The sequence below is a fragment of the Vombatus ursinus genome, unplaced genomic scaffold, assembly GCF_900497805.2.
Source record: "Vombatus ursinus unplaced genomic scaffold, bare-nosed wombat genome assembly UNPS02000577.1, whole genome shotgun sequence".
NCBI classification, from domain to species: domain Eukaryota; kingdom Metazoa; phylum Chordata; class Mammalia; order Diprotodontia; family Vombatidae; genus Vombatus; species Vombatus ursinus.
The window spans coordinates 18,864,635-18,892,092 of record NW_020940355.1 but is presented as its reverse complement, the minus strand read 5'-3'; the positions used below and the strand labels follow the sequence as shown (position 1 = coordinate 18,892,092).

The window sequence follows — 27,458 nt, the reverse complement described above, 5'->3', positions numbered from 1 at the left end:
GAACTTAATCTAGAAGCAAATCAGTAACTGAACACTTAGATACTCACTCCATTGTGTACTGAGGCAAATAAAGTGAATCACTGAAGAAAAGATTGTGATTTCTGGTGCTATACCAATAATGAAGAATAATGTTTCAAATCAGAGGAGGGAGAGAGAATAATTAAGAAATCTTTGGCTGGCCACTTTTCTTTTTCCTTTTTTCCTTCTGGACACCCCCAGCCACCCACCTATCCCCCTGCTTGGATAAAAATTTTTTCCTCCAGCCCTGGTTTTCCTGTGCTTAATCTTATAGTGAAGCCATCAGCTTGTATTTGACATGGAAATTACTGCAGAACCACAAGTCCAGTGTGACTGTTTAACTGAAAGATCCAGAAAGGGAAGCTGTAAGGGTAGAAGCCTCTAGCTCAATAAAAATGTGAGTTGCTTTTTTTTGCCCAGTTTGTTAATTAGTTAATGGAAAGTAAATGAAAATATAAATATATGTATTCCACAAAATCTATCACACTTGAATATTTCTCATCTTTCAGAGTTGCCAACTCCTCCAAGTTGCCTACTTTCAGCTTTGTCTTCTGGACAGCCAATTATGTTTGGCAGATTGGAATTAATTGGTTTTAGAAATAAAATTGATTTAAGAATTATATGCAGTCCAGAAAAAGATCAAGACTTTTTCCCAGTGAATTCAAAATATTATATGCAAAGTATTTTTGGTGATTGTTTGGGGAGAAAAATCAGAGATGGAAGTAGAAAACTTTGATTTCCTACAATTAGGTACACCACAAGGTATTTTTTTTCTGTATCACACATCCCAATAATCACTCTGAATGAATTTATTTGAATTGCAGAAACACTGGCAATTGAAATAAATGCCTGCAATGATAAGAGTCTCTTAAATACAAGATTGGTCACAAAAGGCATAGGAACTGCCCGAGTGGCCTCAGTAGGACTTGATGTGCCATAAAAGGAGAGGTGTATGATGAGAATGGTCCTAGGAGATGGCTTTCTTTCCTACTCCAGGAATGAGGTCTACCTCAGTTTTTCTTGCTGAAAAAAAAAAAGGAGCCTCATTTTCCTTCTTGCTTTATCTGTGCTTAAACCACCCTCTTGCACAAATGTTAGTCCTGAGGCTGCTCATTAGCCCATTTTCTATTACGACTTCTCTTGGTGTAGCTATACAACATCACTCTGTAGTCCATGCCTATTGTAGCTTACTGCTGCTATTTTTCAGCTGATAGGGATGCATTCAAGAATCTGCTTCTGTAACTTTTCCTGGCCAATATGGCAGGGGCCTTAAGAACAGTTGTTTCCTCCAGGTCCAGGCTTGTTCTAGCCATTGGCAGGGATACATCCATTTTTCTTCTTCCATCACCACTGGGTTATAGTTTTGTCAAGGATGGAGAGTGTTGTATACAGATGCCTCAGATTAGAAATTAGTATTGGCTTTTGCTTCTCAGTGGTCAGGCCAACCTGAACCAATTCACAGTTAGGAGAGGTTGGAAGGAGGCATGAGAAACAACTCTCCACATGTCCCTGTGCTTGGCACGCCTGGTCTGTGCCGTGAATAATAGGTCATCTGATGCAGTGTAATTAGATAGGAGGATGAATCCCAAGTAATCCTGGGAACTGCAACAGGGAATTGGCCTCTGCGAGTTACTTTTAGCTTTCAAAACTTGAATTTTCAGTTGAAACTGAATAGTTTCCTTGTCATGGTCAGAAGTCCACTGTGGAGAAATACTGGAATTTATTATTTTTCAAGCTGCCACCCAAATTGAAAAATATTGCCCAATATAGCCAACTCTCAATTATTCAGGAGCCAATTATCCAGTTTGCAGATTATTCATGTCCATTGTTTCCTGATTCCTTCTTTCTCTCTTGGGTCCTTTCTTGGCTATCTTCTCATGAAGGTGATAATAAGAAAGTATTTTTAGTACATTTTCTTCTACTTTTAAAGGTTGAAAGTCATAGTCTTTTAGAGCTGGAAGGCGACTCAGAGATTATTTAGTTCATTATATAAGACAAGAGAGGTGAGGGTCAGAGTCACATAATAAGTTTATGTTAGATCTGGAACTAGAACCCAGGATTTCTCTTTCTACTATATTGTATTTGCTCCAGTAAGTGTTTTGATGGGAGGTGTTTGGAGATTTTGACACAGTGGAGTTCAGGAGATTTTCTGTGTATTTCAAGTATCTTTTAAAACTTCATGTGCATGGGGCAAAAGAGGGAATATTTGTAGTTACAGCAGATGGGGTCTGATGCTGTTCACTTGAACAAATAGCCGGAGGATGGCTATCTCCTTGTGGTTTCTATGATTCTCTTCATTGTTACTACTTATCTCAGTGCTATATCCACTTATCCAATGCTATATCTCAGACCTGGATAGTGATTCTTAATCCCTGGATAGGGATTCTTAGATGTGACCCTGCTAGGGAAAAAAGTCCCCAGAATATTCCTAACTTTTCAAGAAGAAATTAGTGACTATTTGTTTAAAAAAGAAAAATCACTGTTTTCAACTCCCTCTTGGGCTATTTCTGACAATAAATTTTGCCTCCTAGAATAAAGCTCTGTTCTGTCTTATCATTTTTCCTATTTCTACCTCCAAAGTTTCTTTTTAATTGATGACTGGGCTATATTATTAGTGTCTCTTTAGTTCAGGGGTTCTTAGCCTCTTTTGTATCATGAACCCCTTTGGCAGTCTGATGAAGACTATAAACCTCTTCATAGAATAATGTTTGTAAATGCATAAAATTAAATACATAGGATCACAAAGAAGACCAATTATATTGAAATGCAGTCATCAGAATATTAAAAACAAAAACAGAAGATGCCAGACACCAGATTAAGAAATACTGTTCTAGTCCTTTTGCTTCATGCTAACTTGAACTAAAGAGAAGAGTATAGTGCTTGGCATACCCTGAACCCTCTTTCTGTGACATCTTACATGGGGTGTTTGACCACAGATGGGGGTGGTGTAGGGATGGGAATTCCTTGGTAGCTGACATTCTAGGCAGGATAGGCCATAAGCAGCCCCTCCTAAATCATTGTAGAGGATAGAAGGAAAAAATGGTCTGTCTTTCTGAATTAGATTATTTTTTAAAATTATATATTTCATCTGTATTGTATCCTTAATAAAGGGTCTTGATAAATTGCCATAGCTTAATTTTTTAAATTTTTTAACTTGTTTGACAATATTGTTCAACAAGCGAATTGATATTTTGAACCAATTGTACTGAAACTTCTTTCCTCTCAATAAACATGTTCTGTTGATTATTCCCCCAGATTAAAACATGTTGAATAATTTTTTAAAGTGGAATAGTGATTTTATTGGTATACAGAATGCCTGATGAAGATACTACTTGTACATCAGTAGCTACACTGTAATTCATAGTTTGGGAGAGTTGTTTGTGATCCCAGGAAGTTAAATGACTTGCTCAAGGTCACATAATCAATACTGTACATGTCAGTAGCAATATTTGAACCCACATCATCCTAATGCCAAGGCTGACTCTACCTCCATTCTGACCATACTGCCTCCCATTTTAGTTCAGAAAGAGTCCAGGGCATGGAATCAGGAGGCCTGAGTTGTGGTTCCCATTCCACAGTGCCATCTGTGTGACTAGAATTGTCACACTGGAACAGGAAAGTCATTTCTCTGTGTCTGTTTTCCCATCCATCAAATGGGGGAAATATTTTTTTCCTATCTTAAAGACAAGTAAGGTGATATGTAACTAGTATTTATGTAGGGCATTAAGGGTACTGAAGCACATTATATATATTATCTCATTTGATCCTCAAAACAACTCCGAAAGGTAGGTGTTATTATTATCCCTATTTTACAGGTGAGGAAACTGAGGATTAGAGAGGTCAAATGACTTCCCCATGGTCACACAGCTAGTGTCTGAGGCAGGATTTGAACTCACATCTTGAATCCAAGTCTAGAGCTCTATCTACTTTACCCTCGGCTGTGTGTTTATTTGTAGATAGATGCAGGAGTCTGCTGGTACGTGTTTAACAATTGGGCTCCTTTAAAAAACATATGTTGTATACTACTTTCAAACTTAATCTGCATTATTAACACTTTCTTAAGTCTAGACAACCAACAAAACAATAAATTGAGCCATGATTTGTAGTGATTGATGATTTCGGGAGTGTAAATGCTTACAATGAAAATTTAACAATTGCCTTTCTCAAGCCAGTTAAATCTGGCACCAGCACAGCTCTGGATATATGTATGTGTATATATATCTATATCTATATATCTAGATATAGATATATATACACATACATATGTGATGATGCTTTAAGTTCTTTGGAAGACAGGCAACCCACTAATGTAATAATAGTAGTAATAATAAATCACATTTACATACTATGACAGCACTATAATAACAATTATTTTTTATAATAGCCCTATGAAGTAGATTATTATTTTCCTGTTTTATAAATGAAGGAATTGAGGCTCAGAGAAATAAAATGCAAGGTATTACATTGTTTTTATAATATTACTAATATTTATTCATTTTAATTAAATATGTATTTATAATTAGTAATTAACTAAATTAAGATGATTAATTTAATTAATATTTATCTTTTTTTGAGGGAAATATAGCCTAAATGTGTTTTCAAATTATGAAGATGAAACCTATCACTCTTCTGCAATAGGACATACAGGGATAGGCACTACAGAAGCAAACTGAACGCCAAGGCTACCCAATACCATTCCTTTTCACAGAATACTTAGAAAAAGCAGGGCAGTTATCTGCCTTCTATTCATTAGAGGACCTATAAATGAGAGCTCTCATTGGACTCCTAAATAAAAGAAAACCACTGAGTAAAAACACGATCCTTGTCTCAGAGGAGGGAGGACTTCTTGAGCAATGGCAGCCGAACTCACCATTCATTGACCAACTGAGCTGTGCCGAATGCTAGAAACTGCATCAAACCAGTACAAACCCTGGGTGTTAGCTGAGAGCACACCCATCTCAATTATCTGCCCTCTTCTGTGTACTTAATTGTTCAACGTTTCTCAGAATCCCATCGGTTAAAGGGGATGTGTTAAAGCAAGGGGACTTGGTTTCCTTGCAGTCCAGCACCTCAAATCCACGTACAGGCGTAGCATAGCTTCCTTTATTTGCAGCATCCTGAGGAGACGGCATTACTAAATATTCTATACGAATACAATTGTAGGCAAAAGGGTGGGAGAGGAAGGGGAGGTTTCCAAGTGAACTTCAATGAGAGGGAAGTGATTCAGGGCTGAGATGTGATGGGGTGATCAAATAGGGCAGTACAGCTTTGAGCAGAGAAAAGTCACAGGGAGAGGTGCTGAGGATACCATAGTGAAGGAGAATGAAGAAACTCAGGAATGAGTAGCTCAAGATGAAACAACCGTCTGGGAAGCACAGTTGTTCTGAGTGAACTCTAGAGAAGAATAAACAGGAAAAGTAGAATAAAGCACAAGTACTTTGAAGTGAAAACCAGAAAAATGTATCTTTGATGGAGGAGAAATGGGAAAGCCATGCTGACCAAGGTGATTTCAAGACAAGTGCCTACAAGGCCCAGCTGCATCCTTAAATTGGCTGACTCATGGGAATTGTCCCTTTTGCATTGAGTCTTTTACCTGCCTTTCCATCTGTTGGTGAATGTTTACCAGGCTTCTTCTATAATGCTTTTTATTTTTACCTAATACTCTATAGGTATCATCTTCCCATGCTCATAGTTTGGACATACTTTTTAACATTGTGGTTCAGTAAGTGAGATGGCAAGTTCTGAGCAGCTGTTGTGTTCTTCTCCTATGTTTTTTGCTCACTGACTGGACAAGCCCCTTAGACTTTTATCAGGTCTCTTACTGAAGGATTTTAAGGGGTCTAACTTGTTACCTTGTACTTGGGTCTGCCCCTTGCTTTGCTTCACCCTGTTAATTATTGCCACTTTTTAAAGGACTTGAAAGATTCCTTTGCAGGTTCTTAACATTAGCTCTCACAGAAACACCTCAGTTCAGTCTTCAACTGATAATATAAAAATTAATAACAAAACTATATCATAGGTGTGATGGAATTGTTGACTTTTTCCTCCCCAGGCATATTAAGGGAATTAGATAGTCTTCACTTTTAAGCAACAAGGATAAATCAAACTTAAAAGGGATATCAACTCTAGGGAAAAGTGATAGCCATGTGCTGATGTCCTTGGGTGAACTCTCCAACAATATTGTTTTTCATGGGCTGTCACTAGTAAGAAAAACTACTCTCATGTTAGGTCTGGAAAGTAATTTTTCCTTTAGTTGATCTTCCCTGCCCTCTTATTTGATCTTTTGCACATGAAACTGAAACAAAGCTCCTTCTTCCCCCCCCCCCACCCCAAGTATTTGAGGATGAGGGAGATATAAAAAGAAAACAATTTTATATAAAATATTTTTAATACATCATAGTCAGAATTCATTTAAATTCTACATTAAAGGTCCTATGCCTTTTAGGTTGCTCACTTTTACTCATTTATACCATGTTGAGGTTTTAGGATCCTGAAAGTTATTAATGTTAGTCTGCTAAATTTTATTCTGGTGATGCTGGAGAGAAATACAAGTTGTGTGGAGAGGGGGAGGGTTGGAGCAGGTGAATAATTTGAAATTTCTCCCAACCCAAATCCCCAAGAAAATACTGCCATAAAGGATTAATTTGGTGCTGAGATTTAGCTGTGGTTGCCATAAAGACTGAAAGAAAGGGAACAACAGGGCAGGCCTGTTTCTTACCACTAGTGACAACACCAACGATTTATTGTGGGAAATAGGCAGTTCTTTTTTTTTTTAAAAGCTTGTTAGCTGAATGTCTGAACTTTGATATTTTTTCCCTTGTGAAGGGTTTCACATAGACCCCCAGAAAAGTCACTTCTGAAAAATTGCAGTTACAGGCAGTTCTCCATGTTCTGTATTCAAAGGGGAGAGAAATGTAATAGAAAATCAATTTTAAACCTCCTGTCTCAACCAAAACTTTTAAAAATTCAATTTAATTCAATTCAACAAACATAAATTAAGTACCTAATGTATGAAAGTTATTGGGGTGGGTGCTGTGAATATGAAGAAAAATAAGTCTTTGCTGTTAAGGATTTTATATTCTTCTTGGATTTTTGAAATCTAAACTACTAAAAAAAATAGCAAACTATACTAATTCATAGGACAGTAATGACAATAATGCCTAATATTTATGTGGCAATTTAAGATTTGCAAAGTGTTTTATATATATACTCTCTGATACTCACAATAATCCTGTGAAGTAGATAGTTATTATTCCCATTTTCCAAAGGAGGAAACGGGCTCCTTCATTCATTCAGTAAACATTTATTAAGTGCTTACTATGTGCTAGGCACTGGGCTAAGTGCTGAGGATACAAAAAGAGGCAAAAAGATAGTCCCTTCCCTCAAGGAGCTTACAACCAAATGGCCCCATGTGGCTTGCTGGAGGTAAAACAGTCTTGTAAGTATATGAGGCAGGATTCAAACTCAGTTCTTCCTGACTGTAATGCCACCACTCCTCCTATTGTATCACCTAGCTGCTCAATATGATTCAGAGCATCAAGGAATCATTCCCCTCTTCTCTTCTCCTGCAATCCGTCTGATCTCTGGTAGGAGCATAAGTGAACAGTGAAAAGAGTCATCAGAGATATGAGGGAGAGAAGATGTGCTAGATAACTGACTAACTGTGATAAGCTTCACAATTAGGACGTGGCAAAAATCAGGTGAAATGGTAAAACTTGAATGAGATTCCCATGTGGTGTTTAGTGAAGTAACAATGGCTATCACTCTCTCTTGTTCAATCTTATAGTGGAGTATGACAAGGAGTTCTCCCCTCGCCAACGCCATCACAAGGAATTCAAGTTCAACTTATCCCAGATTCCTGAGGGAGAGGCTGTGACGGCTGCTGAGTTTCGAATCTACAAGGATTGTGTCATGGGGACCTTTAAAAACCAAACTTTTCTTATCAGCATTTATCAAGTCTTACAGGAGCACCAGCACAGGTATGAAGGTCCAGGGAGTCCCACAGGGTGGAGCTTGCCCCCATTCCCATCCTCTCACTCTATAGCTCTGAGTGTGTTTGTTGGAAGTGTAATTCTGTGCTCACGAGCAAAACATGAAGTCGTGCTATTTATTCAGACTGGCAGGGGAAAGGCAATTTGCTGGCAATTGGGTTTGTTGGAGCTGAGTGGGAGACATTCCAAACAGTGTCTTAATCCAACTGCCAGGCAGTTAACATTTACTAAGTGCACATCCTGAGAAGTACCGGGGGGTGACTGGGGCAGGGGGGAGGAATGGTGGTGTGTGAAATACACAAGAATCAGAACATGCAGTTTCCTACCTTGAAATCTAATGGGGGGGGGAGTGCACAAACACAAAAGCATGGGCATACGCACCAAGATGCTGTTAAAAACAAGTCCAAACTAATGTCATATAAATGATGTCATATAAGAACTAAATGTAATTCTTCCATGTTAAAACAATGTAGCAATCCAGAAAGCCATATAATCTAATACCCAAAATGCTGTTTACCTTCTTCCTATGTACTGGAGTGATGCCAGCCCCCTTTTGAAATCAGCGACTTTGAAATACAACTATATAATAATATGTATATTCTTTATTAGAGACTGGAAGAGAATTTGGAGTGATGGGAATAGTGTTTAGTGATTATTTGGGTCCTCTTTGTCTATCTCTCTATGTCTCTGTCTCTCTCTCTTTTTCTGCCTTTCTCTTTTTCTCTCTCTTGGTAAAGCTGCCTAAGTTCAAAGTATTGAAGTTCCTAATAAAAAATTATATGATGCAATATCAAATTTCACTACTCAAGAGGAAAGAAAACAACACAGCTGCTTAGAAGTATATTCTGGGGTCTATACCAGAAGATCTCTAACAAAACAGCCATAAAATGATTGGGAAGGTTGGAAGGGAGTCAAGGAAAAATATCCTGCTTGGATGCAATCATAAATTGTGTTTCTTAGGAAAAGAAAGCCTTTCATACATTTACATAGTAGGACAATATGTCAAGAGCACCATGTTTACATTTTCCCCAGCATTATGACTATTTACTTTGATGTATCCAGCCATGCAAACTGAGTATTTCACAGAATGTAGAGAAGAACAGTCTTTGCTTGGTTAGCTAATATGTTTCGGAAATTTGTCTTTAATATGTATCCCAAGCTAGGGTATGCTGAAGAGCAAGATGGTAAGTTTGTCAAAGAATCTTGGTCCTTGGATCTTCCTGAGTATTTAGTGGGTTGTTTGGTAGTTCAGGGAGGCACTTGGGTGCACTAACCCTGCTGTCCAGAGTAGAATGCACAAATAAGGAAACAAGGGTTTTGTAGCCTAACATCAGCATCACTGACATTGGTATAAAAGTGAAATAAATTCAGTCTAGTTGGGGGGGGGGCTATTTAGATACCTGCTAGGAATTTGCTGTGTTTTGTTTTATAAATACCGCCCCCCATTGTGGGGATGGTCATAGACACAGTCCAATTATTTTCAAAGTCCCTTTAGCATTCCCATACTGTCTATGGCTTAGACTTTCGTATGACTTTGTTTTTCTTTTTGTTTTTTTGCTTAGGCTGTCAGGGTTAAGTGACTTGCCCAGGGTCACACAGCTAGTTAAGTGTCAAGTGTCTGAGGCCAGATTTGAACTCAGGTCCTTCTAACTCCAGGGCTGGTGGTCTGTCCATTGAGCCACCTAGCTACCCCTTTCATATGACTTTGAAAATGGCTTTGTTTCCTGCTACAAATAATGACTCTGTGAATGAGTATAATAAACTAATTCACTAATGATTATGATGACAAAAATAATAATTCAGTTCAATTCAGCAAGCATCTATTAATGCATTCTATGTGTGTCAAGCATTATGCTAGGTTCTAAGAGTGGTATAAAACTTAAATAAGACATGGTTACTGCCCTTTTGGAGCCAATAGTTGAATAGGGAGATATGACACAAAGATAAGTATAATATAAAAAGCTTCAATACTTAAAGATTTATAATTTTATCAGTGTGGGTATTCCCTCCACTGATGTCTATCACAACTTCCTTTATATTCATAGTCTGTTTGAGACTTGTAGAGAAAAACAAAAACTCACCATATTTAGACAATCTAGTGATTGTGCTGCTCCAAATATAGATAGTGGACCATTGGGCAACAGAAATAAAGCTCTTCAATCACCAGGCTCATTGTCTAAGCCCTTTCTACTTCAGTAGGACCTGCTAGAGCTTGTACTCTGCTGGTATTAATGGTCTTTGAGAACCCAGAGTCATTGCCATATCATGATGAGGTATCAGAGTAGAACTTTAGTGGATGTAAAATAACACATTTAATGTTTTGCAAGAGGAGGTTGGATTCACCAAAATCAGGAAACCTCGGAACCAAGAACGCTAGCAAAAGTATCAGCCACTCTTTCTCTCTGAGGCTGCCTGCATGCTGAGACCTTTGGATTAGTATTCCCAAGCTGGTCCTTATACTGTGCCTGCAGAGCTGACTGTATCAATAGGAGAAGAAACAAGAGAGATAAGTGAAACCTCTTTAGATTAAAACCATATAGCTCTGGTGAGTTGTATTCTTAAGTAACTTTTCTTATGTGTCTTTGAGTTTCTTTATGTTGTATTGCACTTCTACTTGGAAAACTCTTTAGGATGTGCTACAAGCTGCCTGAAGCAGTAGGCACAGAGTGCACCAAAGGGCTTGGCTGTAAGTCTGTATCATAAGGTTGGTGATAGCTGTGTCCTTGACAGTGCCTTTTAAATTCTTCTCTGTTCTGAGTATTCTTGTGCCAGAAGTTGAGTGACCCTTGCATCCACGGTGTCTATATGTCCTCTCCAATTCCTCAACCTCAGGGGATCTGATGGAGGTTGTCCAGGGATAGCAAAAGCAGACACTAGCCTTTCTAAATCATTGTGAAATCGTTTGTAATGTCTAGCCCCAAAACATTTGCAGTAGACTCAATTAGGATACTCTACATTTTTGGAAAATTTCAGGGGAGGGGAATGGGAACTAGACTGGACAATTCCTTTTATAGAAGAGGGAGATGATGTTTGCTAAGAGATTGCCAGTGTTTAAATGTCAATTTCCTGATAATATTTGAAAACCCTCATAGGAAATGGAGTGCTTCTGCATACATTAGGTATACAGAGGAAAAGAGATGATTATGTATGTACATAAACAAATCCTACTAGTTGAGAGCTATTTCAGACTTGTAGAAGGTGCTCTCTATCTTAAATTACCTCAGAGGCACAATTGATATACTTATGCAACCAAGTGACAACATGGATTATACAAAAAGTTGAGGAGCTTGAAACCAAGAGAAGGGAATGCAGCAAAGAAGGCAAGAGAGCTACAAGCCCCAGCAACTGGCAGTGACAAAATCCCAGGGTTAATAATACTAGGCATGATATAGTTTGGGTTTAACCCAAACTATATGCCAGGTACAGTGCTATGTGCTAATGATAGAAATAAGAAAAATAAAGGTAGTCCCTACTGGAAAGTGGGGAAGGGGAGTACCCAGCAAGGGGGCATCTTGTTCCATGGAGTTCATACTAAGCAGAGTTGCAGATGGAAAGTGTAAAGTGAGCAGCAAATTCTAGATCCTGCCCTCTATAACAGTAAACTTTGAGAAGAGTTTAGTGCTCTACCTGCCAGCTCTCCAATCAGAAGGCAGAAGAGGCTGAGGGAGTTGGGGAAGTGTTGACTATCCAAGGCTGAGTTAAACATCATGAGGAGGAGATTTCAAGGTATGGAGACCCTGGTCATCTGGCCCAAAAGTATAAGTGATCCTATGGTCAGAATAGGATGAGGAGGCCTTTAAGAAGGCAGCAGAGGGCTGGATATAAGTTAGCAAAGGTGAGTTGGAGACTTTGGTTTCTCAATGTGAGACCAAACTGGGCTGCCCTGTTAGCTTGCTCAAGGAGGAAGCCACTCTATCCCAACTACTAATTGAGATCTGGGAAATGTACTTCTGCTGGATTGGCCATGTGGAAGAAGATCCATGAAGTGCCTCACAACTCCATCATTACAGTAGGACTTTAAAGTGTGTTGGGAGGAGATCTAAGATTTCAAGACCTAGATGAGATCTCAAGGTAGGTTAGAGCTGACCATCATCTTTGGGATCAACAGGTTAGACTGAGCATCTTTGAGTCTGAAGGTGAACCTTCAGGGAGTTAAGACCTTTAAGTTCAGGGCTTCATCCCAGATGAGAGACCAAGAGAAAAGAAGGTACAGAATATTTAAGCTTACCCTACTTAACTGGATCCTGATGGTTCAAAGGAAGTAATAGGAATGAGTGGAGTAGTCCTTAGCAAAAACCAGCCCTTTGAGAGACTGAAAAAAAGTTCCAACAAGATATAACTAGGTACTAAAGCTCTGAGTTGTATATAATGTAAGCTTTCAGTTGCTCTGAATAGTGGATAAAGGGGAAAAGTGCTAAAAATGAACAGCTTGTAGGAGATATATTATTATCTAATGTGCTGTATTCCAACAGAGAGGAGGCCCATACCTTTTCAGTGGGGCAGACCAGTTCTCTTTAGGTTCATTCTGGGAGGCCGGATGAGGCCACATACCCCCTCCAAGGATTAGGAACGAAAGATCTTCAAGGGGAGGATATTTTGTGATCATCATTAGGGTGGCAGTGCAGTTGAGCTGTGGGAATAGGAAGGCAGCAGTTGTTGCTGATAGTCATAAGGAGGACATTCTGAAGCACTCCTATAAAAAAGTAGGGGGAGCCCAGGCCATTGGGCTAGTATTATTATACCTCCATCTGTGGCTGCAGAGTCAATTATTTTGACAGTAAGGAGAATAAGAATGATAGGTGAAAGTTCCCTGTGACACAACAGCATAGCTTTGGAAAGTTTGTTGTTCCTCAGTGGCTTTGTCTGTAGGTCTGCATTAATAAGCCACTCTGTTGAATGTTTATCCAGTAAAGTTTTGTGCATCGAGTTGTGTGATAAGTTAAGGGACTGATGATGACAGGTCCTTGATGGTTGTGTCCTTGAAAGTTCTTTCTGATCCCTTTACTATTTGTTAATGGATGTCTCTGTCAGAAACAGAGACTATAAACTGTCAGAGTTTATAGAACTCTGATAGTAGCATTTAAACTGGGCTTTAAAAACTGTGAAGAAATTTTACTGGATAAGAGGGGGAGAGAGAACATTCTAGATATAAGAAATAGCTTCAGCAAAGACCCGGAGGTGGGAAAACACATGTCAGAGAGTAGTTCAGTTTGGCTGGAACATAGTGTATGGAGAGTAAGATAGTCACAGGTAAGGATAGAAAAGGAAAGTAGTCCCACATTTTGGAGCACCTGAAATACTAAGCAAAGGAATCTGAACTTTATTCAGTAAGCAGTAGGGAGCCACTGAAGATTTTGGGGTAAAGACTGACATGACCAGAACCTTTCAGAAGAAGAATTAATGTGGCAGGAAATTAGAAAGTAGACTGAAGGGGTAAAGATGGTAATTGTGGGAAGACATATTAGCAAGATATTGCAATAGGTGGTAATGAGGGCCTATATTAGGATGGAGGCAGTAACAAAAAAAAGGAGGATAGGTATGCAAGAGATAATATGCAGACATAATGGATAGGTTTTGGTAATGATGGGGCTGTAAGAGAAGGAAGAGAGAGGAGTCAAAGGAGAAGGAAGAGTCCAAGATAATCCCAATGCTACTGATAGAAATAGTGAAATCAGGAGTAACAAGTTTTGGGCTGGGAAAATAATAATCTGAAGTTTAGATAGAGGGGGAGGTGTCAGTGCACCCAGGTAGCGCTGTTTGTAGGCAGTTAGAGATAGGAATCTAGAGTTTTGGAGGCTGGAGGCAGACATTTTGAAATTACCTGCATAGAGATGTTATTTGAAGTTATAAAAGTGAAAGTGTGAATGGAGAAAGAGTAGAGAGGGCCAGGGACAGATCCTTGAGAAACACTTACCATAAAGGCTTAATGAGATGATGAAGCAAAGAAAGAGCTATTAGAAGGGTAGGAGGAAAACCAAGTAAGTATATTGTCTTTGAAGCTAGGAGAGAATCATGAATAACAGAATCACAGAATTGGAAGGAGCCAAGGCTCCAATGCGGACTTTTAAAATAATCCCTATTTCTAACTACATATCTGAGAGTGGTCATTTGGCATTTACTTGAAGACCTCAACTATGGGTAACCCATTATCTCCTGGGCCAGCCCATTCTGGTTTTGGAGAGCTCTAATTGTTGAAGCTTGTTCTCACCTTACGTCTTAATTTTCCTTTTTTGCAGAGATTAGATCTGTTCTCTTTAGCTCCATTTTTTCCTAGTTCTGCCCTCTGAAGCCGAACTGAATAGGTCTAATACATCTTTGATAATACAACCCTTAAAATACTTGAATATATTCAACTGGTATATTGCCTCTGAACTATTTCTCTTCCAGCCTAAACATGTCCAGTTCCCTCAAGAAATCCTCACATAGAATGACTTTGACTTCAACATTCTTTTTTGTTCTTTTCTGGATACTCCTAACTTCTCAATATCTTTCTAAATGATGTTGCTCAGAACTGAATATAGTACTCAAGATACTTTCTGACCAAGGCAGAGTACAGTAAGACTGTAGTATCATATCTTTATTCTTGAGAGCTGTGCCTATTTTAATTCAGCCCAAGATTGCAATAACTTTTTTATTGACTACCATATCAAACTGTTGATCAATATTGAGCTTGCAGATCTTTTTCTGAATAAACTTTTGCCTAACCATGTCTTCCTTATCTGGCATCTGTGAACTCTTTTTTTGTTTTGTTTTGTTTTGTTTTTAAGATCCCAACTGCAAGACTTTACATTATCTCCATTAAATGTCATCTTAGTAAATCAACCCAATGTTCTAGCCCATCAAGATCTTTTTGGATACTAAACACATCGTCCAGCATGTTACTTATTAGTCCTAACTTTGTGTCATTTGCAAATTTTATATGGATGCCTTCTATGCCTATATCCAAACATTGATGAAAAGATTAAATAGCAAAGGGCCAAAAACAGCTCCTTGAGATACTCTCCTGGAGGTTACCTTCTGAATTGATGTTGAGCTATTCATTAAACAGTAGTAGGAGCTAGTCATTCAACTAGTGCTGATTCCATCTCATTGTACTGTCATCTAGACCATATAGCTCTACCTTTTCCATAAGAGTAGCATAAAATATTTTATAAAAGGTAGTTGAAAATCTTGGTAACTTTCATCTCTACGTTCCCATAATCTACCAGTTTAGTTATCCTGTCTATCAAAAAAGGAATAGGGTTAACTTGGCATGAACTATTCTTGATAAAGTCATGTTCTTTTTGATCACTGTTTCCTTTTCTAGATATTTACAAAGTGTCCCTCTAAATAATTCATTCTGGAATTTTGCTAGAGAGAAAGAACTGATGCTCAATTCTTATTTTATTTCTGTCTTCTCTGCCTAAGAGAATTTGCATTTTGAATGAAAAGAAGTGGTTGACTTGAATGGAAAAATGGCTGACTGGGAGTTAATAATCCAAGATCAATAAAGAAGTTTTAAGAGCTCACCAATGTGCACTTGTTGAATTCAAGATGTTTGATCCAAATGAACTCTGTCCTTAAATATTGAAAGAACTGGCAGATTGTGATTGATAAGCCACTGTCAGTTTATGTTAAAGATTGTAGGGAATGAGAGCAGTTACTACAGAATTAGAGGAGGGCAGATATTGGCAATTCAATTTTTTTTTAAGAGCAAGAGAATAAAGTCTTCAAATTAAAGGTCACTGATCTCAACTTTGATTTATCATCCCATTCCCCTTCCATCACAAGCCTATCTCTATTTTGATCTTTCTCTTTCCCTCCATTTTCCCCCATATGTGTAATTTCATCAGTTTAGAGAATTTCCATTGAGTGAACTCCTCCACAGATGCAGATCAACACCTGCTCTTCAATTTAGTCTTTAGTCACTTACCCAAAGTCACAACCAGATGAGATTGGACTTGAGACTATATATTCCTAACTTCAAAGCTGGCTCTCTAGTCACTATACTATAGCTACCTCTGCTTTCCCTAATAAAGCTTTTTTTAAAATCATTTTTATCTTTTGCTTCTTTTGTCAACCTCAGCTCATTCTGAAACTCTCACTCCTAACTCTACCATGTCACACTTCCATATTCATCCTGTTAATTCCCCTTGCTTCCATCTTGAGAAACATGATTATTAATAACTAATGATTTGGAGAGATCCAGAGTTTCTCCTTTTTCTATAGTCCTCATTTCAAAATTTTGTCTCTTGAAGGACATTACTGATAATAAGATGCAATTAACTGTCCTCAGTCTTGGTCAGACCTCACCCAATCTTACAAGGAATTTAATCCCTTTATGTTTTGGATGGGGATAAATTCTTTGTTTAGATTGCCAAAAGGTGTGTGTGTGTGTGTGTGTGTGTGTGTGTGTGTGTGTGTGTGATTACTTGTTAACCAATCAAAGTTGATTGCCACCCTCTGGAATACCCACTTTTTCAAGTGCGTATAAACTGTGAGCCTGCTGCCATGATTGTCTTTGGCATATGAGAGTGTCACTGACCTCTTTTATTAAAATGCTAGCATTATTAATACAGTGACTAATTACTCAGAAATTGTCTCTTGAGCTTTTAAAAGTCACAATCTTCTATACATAGTCTTTTAAATCTAAGTTAGTTGAGTATATATGTGTATAAATAATGTATGTATAATACATACACACATATATAAATATATATATTCATTTTTTCCTCCTTTTATAATATACTTCAGAACATTATTCTGAAATAAAAATTCTTCAGATTTTGTTACTAAGGGTTTTCCATTCATCCTGGGCAGACCACTCTTATAGAATTTTAGAATTTTAGTCTATAGGATCTTATCTAACCTTCTTCAGAAAGTTCGAAGGACTTAGGGTTGGATGGGATCTTATCAGAAACAAAATCCAGCACACTTATTTTACAAATAAGAAAATTAAAGCTAAAAAAGGTTAGAGGATTTCCTCACTTACTCATAGCTAAGTGAGTGAGAAAGCATTTAGTAAGTGTTCACTATGAACTGAGTAGTAGTTTAAGTGCTGGGGATAACAATACAAAATCAAGACAGCCACTGACTTCAAGGAGCTTATAGTCTAACTGGAGAAGAATGCACATATATGGAAGGTGTAGTTAAATGAGAGTGCCAGAAGGTATACATACATGGAGTTCTGGGATGTCTGGGAAGTGGTGTGGTGACCTGGTTTTAAGCAATATGAGGTGAAAGCTTACCTATCAGAGCCCTGGATCCCACAGGTAGGATTTGTTCTAATGGAAGGCAGAGGAAGACCAGAATGCAAGAAGCATCGTTTGAGGATTGCCAAAAAGAAAAAAATAATCTACCCAACATGAAGAAAACCATATATACCAGGCTTATCACTTGTCAGTTGGATGCAACATAAATCTATTTCATCATTTTTTCCCCTCCGGATTGCTTAGGATAGAGAAGAGACCATTTTTAGACCACTAGCAAAAAGTTAGGTAATGAAATAGTGGAAAATATTTCCGAATCATTCTCTTCCTACTTGAATTTAATTATCCTTTTCTATTTGATGTCATTAAAGAAATGAAAGGGGCAGCTAAATGATGCAGTGGACAGAGTGCTAGGCCACTTTAACTCTGTTTGCCTCAGTTTCTTTACCTGTAAAAATGAGCTGGAGAAGGAAATGGCAAACCACTGCAGTATTTTTGCCAAGAAAACCCCAAATGTAGTCAAGAAGCATCAGACAAGACTGAACGATGACAAACTTCTCTAGACCTTAGTTTCCTTAGCTATAAAAAATAGAGGGTAGGGGCAGCTAAGGCTGCTAAGGGCAGCACAGTGGATAGAGCTCTGGCCTTGAAGTCAGGAGGACCTGAGTTCAAATCCAACCTCTGACACTAGCGGTGTGACCTTGGGCAAGTCACTTAACCCCGATTGCCTCACCCCCCCCAAAAAAACAAAAAAAAACCCATAAAAACATAAAAAAGAGGGTGTTGAACTGTATGATCTCTAAGGTCTTTTTCAGATTTAAAATTCTGTGATTTTATGGTTTTTTCTAACTACCTGTTGTCTGCATAGAACTATATCACATAGCCCAAATGTATCATCCCTTATTCTGTCCCTTATGACTCCATTACAGTAACCCAAGCATGCACAAAGAATGGATGGATGGTATTCTGGAAATAAACATACTGTGTCACTTAGCACCAAATCCAATGGCTCTTTTTCAGTTCTACCTGCTTAAGTCTTCTGCAGCAATTGAAATTGATGACCACTCCTTCCTTTGAAATAAATCCATGGGTCTACTAAAAAAGAGTTCTGAATCTGGAGTAAAAAACCTAGGTTCCAATCTTAACTCTGCTCACACATAGTATCTATATAATTATCAGTCAATACATATTTAATTAACATTAATTGCCTTCCATGTGCCAGGCACTGTGCTAAGTACTGGGGATACAAAGAACAGCAAAAGACAGTCACTGCTTTCCAGGAGCTCACTATCTAATGAATTTATCAGGTCCATTGTTTTACTTTACTTTCTTTTGTTCAGTTGTTTTTCAGTAGTGGGACCCTTTGTCATGCCATTTGGGGTTTTTTTGGCAGAGATACTGAAGTGGTTTGCCATTTCCCTTCTCTAGCTCATTTTACAGATGAGGAAACTGAGGCAAACAGAGTTCAGTGACTTGCCCAGGGTCACGCAGCTGGTAAGTGTCTGAGTCTAAGGCCAGATTTGAACTCGGGAAGAGAAGTCTTTGTGACTGCAGGCCTGGTACTCTATCCACAGCACCACCTACATGCCCTAGATGAGGTTAAATGATGCAAATCCAAAGCACACCTTCTGCAAAAGGCCTTTCTCAGTTTTGCTGATTGCTAGTGCCTTGCCTTACAGGTACACAATTGTTTGCCTGTTGTTTCTCCCATTAGAATTTAAGTTCCTAGGGGCAGCTAAGTGGTACATTGGATAGAGCCTGGGCCTAGAGTCAGAACACCTGAGTTTAAATCTAGCCTCAAACACCTACTAGTTGTATGACCCTGGGCAAGTTACTTAACCTCCGTTTGCCTCAGTTTCCTCAGCTATAAAATGGTACCTACTTCCCAGGGTTGTTGTGAGTATCAAATGAGATAATAGTTATAAAGTGTTTTGCACAGTGCCTGGTGCATAATATAAATGCCTTTTCCTTTTCTTTACCTTCCCTTCTCTTTTTGCCTTTCTTTATATCCCCAGGGCTTAGCACAGTGTCTGACACATAGTAAGTGCTTAATAAGTGCTTGTTGACCGACCCGGTAATATGTGAACTCTTAATCAGATGAAGCACGCTATAAATAAAAAGTAATTCTTTACTAATATTCTCTTCAGGACTTCAATTGGATGACCTGATTGGAATTGCTTTGTCAATCAATTACCAATCACATAATTAATCACTGAATTCACTTTTTATGAAAGAAGTTTTGCAGTGGCAAAAGCGGGTGGTCAATGGCCTTTGAAGACTGTAGAAAGCTTTAGAGCTCTATAATTTGTTTAAATATATTGTTTTCTTGCCTGGTAGAAAATGGTTCAAAGTTATACTCAGAAAGCACTAGTATTGGGGATACTGTTTATGTCTTTTTTCTTTTCTTGTCTTTCCCTTTCTTCCTTTTTTTTTCTTTTTCAAGAGCAGCCAGCACAACATTTGTAAGGTTAATGAAGAGCCACAGCCAACAAAAAACAGCTGCTTTGTTCTCAAAATGCTCGTGTTATCCTTCCTTGGGGCCAGAAGCAGGTTTGGAAAGTAATATAAAAGCCTCAATTATCCCAACCTTTGATGATACTTTGCTACGGAAGAGCTTGGAGCTTCCCTGGGTTCGAGGACAGGAGCTTCTGACTTTTTTGGTGCATGGGAGAGGGGAAGCACTAGGAGAAGAATTACATGCTTGTGTACAGTTCTAAATTGCAAGAGGGGAGAGAATTTTCTTCTGTTATCTCTCTAGGCCAGGAAGTTCTGGGCCAAGAGCCGAGGCATCCCACTGTCTCCAAGAGTTCTTCCAAAAGGTTGTCCAACTCTAACTCCAGGGCTCTTTCCTCAGCGTGGAAGGGTTTGATCTTCCCACCTGCACCATCTTGGGGTGTCTTGGCTGAAAACTACTGAGAGGGCTGTGAGGAAATCTATTTTCTTTTCTCATCTTTGTTTAACTTATATTTGTGGTATTTGATGGATTAAATGTGCTTAGCATATGTTTGGTTTTGCTGCAAAAAAGTCTGCCTCCTTTAAAAAGAAAAAAAGAAAATTCAGGTTGTAAAGTGCTGAGTCACATACCCAGCTGGATCAGATGGAATGACATCATGGGGTCTCTAGTATAAAAGGCAGATCAGAAACCCTGATTAGGGAAGATTGGAGTAGGTTGTACTACCAGTTAATGGAGGTTATCAATGTAAAAGCTAGTTGTTTTAGGAGATAAGCTTTACACTAGGTGAACTTAAGGCATTTACCCAGATATGGGTATTCATGATAACAAGGAAATGTTATTGTGGCATTTAACCCTTTAATAATTTAACATCTGAGACATTAAATTGGTATAGAGAAGACCAAAGGGTTTGAAAAGGTATAAAGCACCTATGCAGGGGTGTGCTGAAGCCAGCACAAACTGGCTCTGGAAAGACAATTGTTCATTTTCAATGTGAACATTTGTACTTCAGAAATCAGCAAATGTTACAAATCAGGTCTTGGTTTATTGTTTTGATTGTCTTGACTTAAAGTGGTGCAAAAAATATTAATAATGCTGATTAAACTTAAAAGTATCAGGCACACTTTTTTTTCCAGCAGAGCCAGTTCGATTATTTTTTAGAATTTTTATTTATATTATTTTTAATTTATGGAATAAAACAAGCATTTCCATAATATAGTAAAATTAAAAAAGATGATTGCACATGAAACTGCAAATCTGTCATGTATAACTTGTTATTCCTTTTAAATAGATAATTATCACATAAATTTCTTTTTTCCCTTTTTTTCCTTCCTTTTTTCTCCCCCCCACCCTCCTAGCTAGCTGTTAAACATTTACCAATATACCCCTGCCTACATATAGGATCAGGATGAATAATTGTAATAATTAAAATTGGATGTGTATCATAAGACTTGGAAAGCTAGAAGGTATCTTTTATGTCAGTGAATCTTATGCTTCCATTTTACAAGTAAGAAAATTGAGACATTAAAAGGCTATGACTTGCACAAAGTGGCACAGGTAGTAATTGGAGGAGCTAGTATTTCAACCTACATTTAACTCTGTTCTAATATACCTTGATCTTCACAGTTAAGTATAGTATAGTATACTTTTTGTACTTTGAAATGACTTTTCTTCTATATGATATTGTGCTTTTCTCACATTTAAAAGTCAATTGATACCATTTTATAATTTTAATTATATTTCTTTAAGAAAACATTGGTAAAAAGTATGGAGTAGTATAATCCAATTCACTTAATTTTGTTTATATTTTTTTTTCCCATTCCCAAAGAATGCAAATAACTGCTCACTGCTTGCAAACCGAAAACAGTATGGCTAATTGGCAGGATTGACCGATGGCAGCATGTTACCTTTTTGTGGCTTCCTACAAGGATCTTCTTGATGAAGAAAGCTTTAAATCTATGATCTTATGAACTTGTCTAACACTTTGTTTCTTAAAATATTGACTGATTGACAACGTGATTTCATTTCTTCTAGGAATTCTAGTAGACCTTGTTGGCAAGTTGTATTTTATTTTGAGGGTTGACATGTCTATGTTGTGGAGTTATTATACTTCTGTGGGCTTATACCTTGGGCATCCCTGAGTCCATAAAAGCTCTTTTATCACAAATGTCTTTTTTATTTGTTTGCTCATTTTTTCAACTTTAGTTCCTCAGGATTTCATGTTGGAGTCAGGCTCTGCTCAGTTCTGAAGGGTGCCCTGGGGCCTTGCTTGGTTCTGTTTTTTTATTCTCTTGGGTCTTGCTGCTGCTTGCTGTGTATGTTGAATGTTTTTTCTTCAGTGGCCTGGGGCGGGGTGGGGGGCTCCTGCCAGACTGCTGCAAACTTTCAGCCCTCTCTAAGCTGTCTGATCTAGGGCAAAATCTATTCATTTCTCTCCTGATTTGAGCTTTGCAGGCACCTCATCCTAGTTTGGTAACACAGACTTCAGGCTTCTCCCTGGTTAGAACTGCTAGCCGCAGCCCTTGTCATTTAGCTGGAAAGATCTACAGACTCCAAATGATAGGACTGCTGTCACTCACCATGGCCCTGAGTTCCCTGTCCTAGTTGTTCAGCTGCAAATTCTAGCTTGGGCCTAGGAGCTGAATCCAAGATCCTGCCCTGGGATCATAGCCTGAGGCACCATTGCTTGTTTTTTGTTTTGTTTTGTTTTTTAAATTAATTTATTTATTTTTAGGCAATTGGGTTAAGTGACTTGCCCAGGGTCACACAACTAGTAAGTGTCAAGTGTTTGGTCTGAGGCTTGATTTGAACTCAGGTCCTCCTGACTCCAAGTCAGGTGCTCTATCCACTGCGCCCCCTAGCTGCCCCACTATTGCTTGTTTATTCCTGCTTCCTGAGCCATTTACAACTTCAGGTCTAGGCCATGTGGGATTGTTCCTTGTGTGGTACATAGCTTCATCTCCCTGCCAAACTAGATCCCCAAAGGTCCTTGCCTTGCTATTATATAGCTGCAGGCCCCAGCACAGTCCTTGTGCTGCCAGGACTTGTTCATGTGGGACTGGAACTCCTTCCCCAATCTCTGCAGGTTTCTAGATGTCTCCTTACGTGGATCGAGTCTGGAAATTATGATTTCCCACTCAAGGAGCTCACAATCTAATGGTGGAATGTGCTGGCCACACCTTCTCTCACCACCCTTTTTCTTTGTAAAAGAAGGACAAAGGGCAAAGAAGAGAAAAAAAATAGAAGAGGAAAGAGGAAAATACTCAATTAAAGATCATAACTGAACTTTCATGGAATGAGTTCACTCATAAAACAGAAGAGGATAACAGAACGGATTAGAAAGAGACATGACCAATGTGGAAATTCGTTTTACTCGACTATACGTAGTTGTTAAAGGATTTTGTTTTTCTTCTTTTCAATTGAGAGGAAGGAGAAATTCTACCCAAAGGAGAAGAAAGCGGAAAGAAGACCAGAGGGAATTGCAAACAAGCAGGACAGCTCTGAAAATTATTTATTGAATGTATTACATACTTACAAAGAAAAAGCAATCTCTATAGAGATTCATAGGTTCATGCACAATCCCTTCCTTCTGTTCTACAATGTAAATGAAAATGCTAATTTTATTTAGTACTTAAGTTCAGAATTTTTTTTAAAAAATTAAGTAAAAAATACAGTTGAATTTGTGAGAACCAGAATGGCTTCCATCTTAGATCACATCTCTGCTGTGGGCAGAGTCAAATTATAAAGTATATGAGAGCCAGGGCAAATCACAATGTATGATTTATACCCCTTCAATGATTTTATACAGGTGAAATCGGGTTAAAATGAACATTAAGGAGGGCCTTAAAAAGAGGTCACGAAAGGGCAATACATAGCCCAAGGGGATGTCACTGCCTAGTTGCCAGTCATGGAGCAACCACAGAACCTGCCCAAAGTGTGGGGCTTCCATTAATTGCCCTAATTTGCCCCATCCTACATTGAGCTGTGGTTGTAGGTTTTGGCAGTGTTTAGTCTACTGCAGGCGGTATTTCAATGGACTGCTTTCATAGCTCTTAATGGTTGTTGACAGTCAACCCATGAAGTTAAGGTTAAACTGACTGAAGGGAATAGTATACTCTGTTAACATCAATCCTGGTTTGGTTCTGGGCTGGTCCCAGAAATGAGGGTATGGAGCTGAAATGGTCTAAGCCAAAGAGACTACCCTGGAGTAGATACAGACTATCAAAGTGTCTTGGAACTGGCCCTTTCAATGAAGTAGAGAGCTACTGTTCCCTTTTAGAGAGGCAGCATTGTATGGTGAAGGAAAACACTGGACTTGTAGTAGAAAGACCCAGGTTCAAACATTAGCTCCTTTGGTGTGGTGGCCATACATCTCTTCTCTCCTTCTGCCTCACCAGGTAGCTAAATTTCCAGCCGCAACCCAATTCAAAATAAGCTAGTGTATTGGAAAGCCTAGGTTCAAGTCCCAGTTTAGCTAGTAAATTGTATGACCTTAGACAAGTCCCTTGACTTTTCTAGGTTTTAGTTCTCTCATCTGTATATATGAGTTGATCTGGTGAGCCACTTCAGCTTGCTAAAATTATATCCTGGATAGGTGCGAATATCCTCATCAATCATATCCCCTTGATAGGGATCTATCAAAGGACTTTTAGACTTTGATTATATGGAAAGGGTTCTGATTATACTTCCTAGATAAATGTCTACATTCTATAAGTTTCAACATATCTGTAAACTTGGATAGGAAAAAAATGCATCTTTATTTTTACTAACCTCTGAAGTTTAGCATTTCCTTCAATTATTTAAAAACATTCTAAGAGACAACATGACACAAAAAATGGATAAAGCAAGCCCCCTTGCTTTAGAAGCGATCATGTGGCCAATGACATTCCTATGATAGGTGAAACCTGTCGACAAAAAGAAGTTTCAGTTGAATGGATAGGCATTCCTTGGAGAAGTCAATGAAGAATTTGATAGAAGGTTTTCTTCTCTGTCCAAAGGCAACAAGAAATATCATTTCATGAGATTGGTAGTCATCTTGTATTTCAGTGCTCATGAAGATCACTATGAAGAAAATTCCATTTTATATACCAATATCTATTGCAGTGAATGAAGAAATAGAGAAATTTTATGAAGAACTCAAAAAGACCCTCAAAACTGACTCAACATATACTGTAATACTCAATTGTTTCAATGGAAAAATAGGCATGAGAAGGTTAGCCAAAATGTTTAGTAATCTGGCTCATGAGCAATAAGTAAAAGAGATCAAAGGTTCTATCTCCAACCCAGCTATATGCTTCAAAGGTTTGGAACCAAGAAATATCCTTAAAACCACTTTACTTTTATAAAACAAACATTTTATTGAAACTTAGTATTGAATAGCAATGTTTTAGAGTCTAAGCTCTAAAAACTGTTTATCTTAAGTGTATTTATTTCAACCCATAAAGTTTTATATAATCTTTCTAGTCATCCTTTCTAGGTCCCCATCAGTATCCTCTGTCCATTCTCATTCACTTTTTCTCTTATAAGGTCATATCTACTCTATTTTCCTATTTCTGGGTTTTTTTTTTGTTTTTGTTGTTTTATATTACTTCATCAAAGTCTTTTCACATTTCTTTATTTCTCATGCTTTTTAGTCTTAATGTTAATATAATATTCCTTTACATTAATGGACCACAAATTATTTAGCCATTCACATTTGATTAGACATTATGTTGCTTCCAGTTTTTTTTGAAATTATATGTAATAATGCTATGAAAATTTTTGAATAGGTAACTCTTCTTTATAATAACCCTTTTAGACTATATTGCCAGCAATGGAATTTATTAGATAAGAGGACACAATAACTTTTGTAATTTTATTACATGCTGGCAGGTTGTACAACAAAAAGATTCTATAGATTTGTAATTCTACCAGCAATGAATGCTCGTTTCCATTTCTCCATAAATCTACCACTACTGAGTTTCTTTGCTTTTAATTATTTTTTGCCAGTTTGATGGATTGAGGTAATACCCCAATGTTGTTTTAATTTATGTCTCTGATTATTTGTGAGGTTACTTTTTAAATGGTTATTTGAAAATGTGTGGGTTTTGTTTTGGAAAATTGCCTGCTTATATTCTTGATCAATTTGTCCATTGTGAACTGAGAGTTGCCAATGTGAATTTTCAACATGTAGATTAGATGTCAAGTTTTCATTACTAATTTGAATATTTTTTCCTAAACTGTTTTTTGTTTTCCTCATCTAAAAGAAGTTTCTTCTATTCACTTTTGTTTCCTTAAGAGCTCTAGACCCAGCTTCCCTACTTCCCTGTCCTTTTCTCTGTCATCCCCTTTCTTCTTCTGTTTCAGGACAGAATCCCTGCCAGGGATTTCTGGTTTTAATTCCTTGTCACCAATGGGCCTACCGCCTCTGTCCCTTAGGAGCAGACTAAGCTCCTCCCCCTCCCCCTTCCACTGACCCTCCACCACCTCCCATCTTGGGCATTTCCTTTTCCTTCTGTGTTCTTGTTTGGTTTAGGGGAAGGTTAGTTGGCATCTAATTGTTTGACTAGGTCAGGGATATGCAAACTCTTCATACTTTATTATTGTGTCAAGCTTTTTTCCATTCAGACAGGGTTCATAGGATCATAGGCTTAGAGCTATAGGAGACAAGAGAGGTTATCCAGTCCAAGCTCTAATAGCTTAGGGATAATGAAATTGAGACCAAGTAACATGCCCAAGATCACACAGGATTAAGGAATAGAGTTAGGATTTGAATACAGGTCCACTTGCTCTAAACCTATTGTTCTTTCAAGATTTTTTATAGCTTAAATTTCTACATAAATATGAGCCGCTATTGCTGCTGACAGAGTATAGGATTCAGGAATTTATTCGTTTGTGGAACTTTCCAAAATACTTCCTTGTGAAAGTTGAGAGTTTCCTATAATTTGGCTCAGGTAACGACATTCAAGTGAAATGGGTCAGCTGCCATCTCCTCATGCAGCTGATAGAGAAGAATCTTTTCCATCAGATCTATAATTTGGAATTTTTAGACACAGAGCAGTTATTACAATGCACACCCACCCAAGCCCCATGATAAAGTGCTGCCTCAGTTGAGAGGTGGAGTGACATTGATTGATAGGTACAAAGTTTCCACAAGAGAAGATGCTTAATGGTGGATGGAAAACAGATGGGGAGAGGTTCATCCCAGTTTGCCTTCTGGTAGCTTCCTAACTTTTTAAAAATAGAATTTTATTTCATTTCAAGGTCCACATTCATTTCATTCTACCACATTGTCTTCTTTCCCGTACCCCTATGAGAAAGCAAGAAAAAGAAAACCTGTTACAAATATGTATAGTCATGCAAAACTAATTCTCACCTTGCCAAGGTCCCCAAAATGCCTCAGCTTCCACTCTTAATGCATCATTTATCTGTATGCAGGTGGGTAGAATGTTTCCTCATGAATCCTCTGGAACTATGGTTGGTTATTTTGTTGATCAGAATTTCTAAGTCTTTAAAAAGTGTTTATCTTTACAATACTAGGTGTCCTTAGTCTTCTCTGAAATTGTCCATTTCATCATTTCTTGCGGGCCAGTAATATTCCATTGCATTCATATCACCACAATTTGTTTATCCATTTCCCAATAGAATACTCCCTTAATTTCTAATTTTTGGCTACCAGAAAAAGAGCTGCTAATTTTTTTTTTTTGCATATAGATTCTTTTCCTCTTTTTTTTTATTTATTTGTGCCATATACCTCTACTAGATGGAATGGCTAGGTCAAAGGATATGCATAGTTCAAAATTGCTTTTCAGAATGATTGTATCAATTCAC

At 38.0% G+C, this 27,458-nt stretch overlaps 1 protein-coding gene across 1 annotated transcript in view; it reads left to right on the top strand.

The window, feature by feature from the left end:
• BMP6 (bone morphogenetic protein 6) overlaps window positions 1-27,458 on the top strand; it is a 216,843-nt gene that overhangs the window by 138,165 nt on the left and 51,220 nt on the right. Inside the window, exon 2 of the mRNA XM_027837114.1 lies at window positions 7,805-7,997. Within this exon, the coding sequence (XP_027692915.1) occupies window positions 7,805-7,997 (193 nt within the window). The remainder of the gene's footprint in view (window positions 1-7,804; window positions 7,998-27,458) is intronic.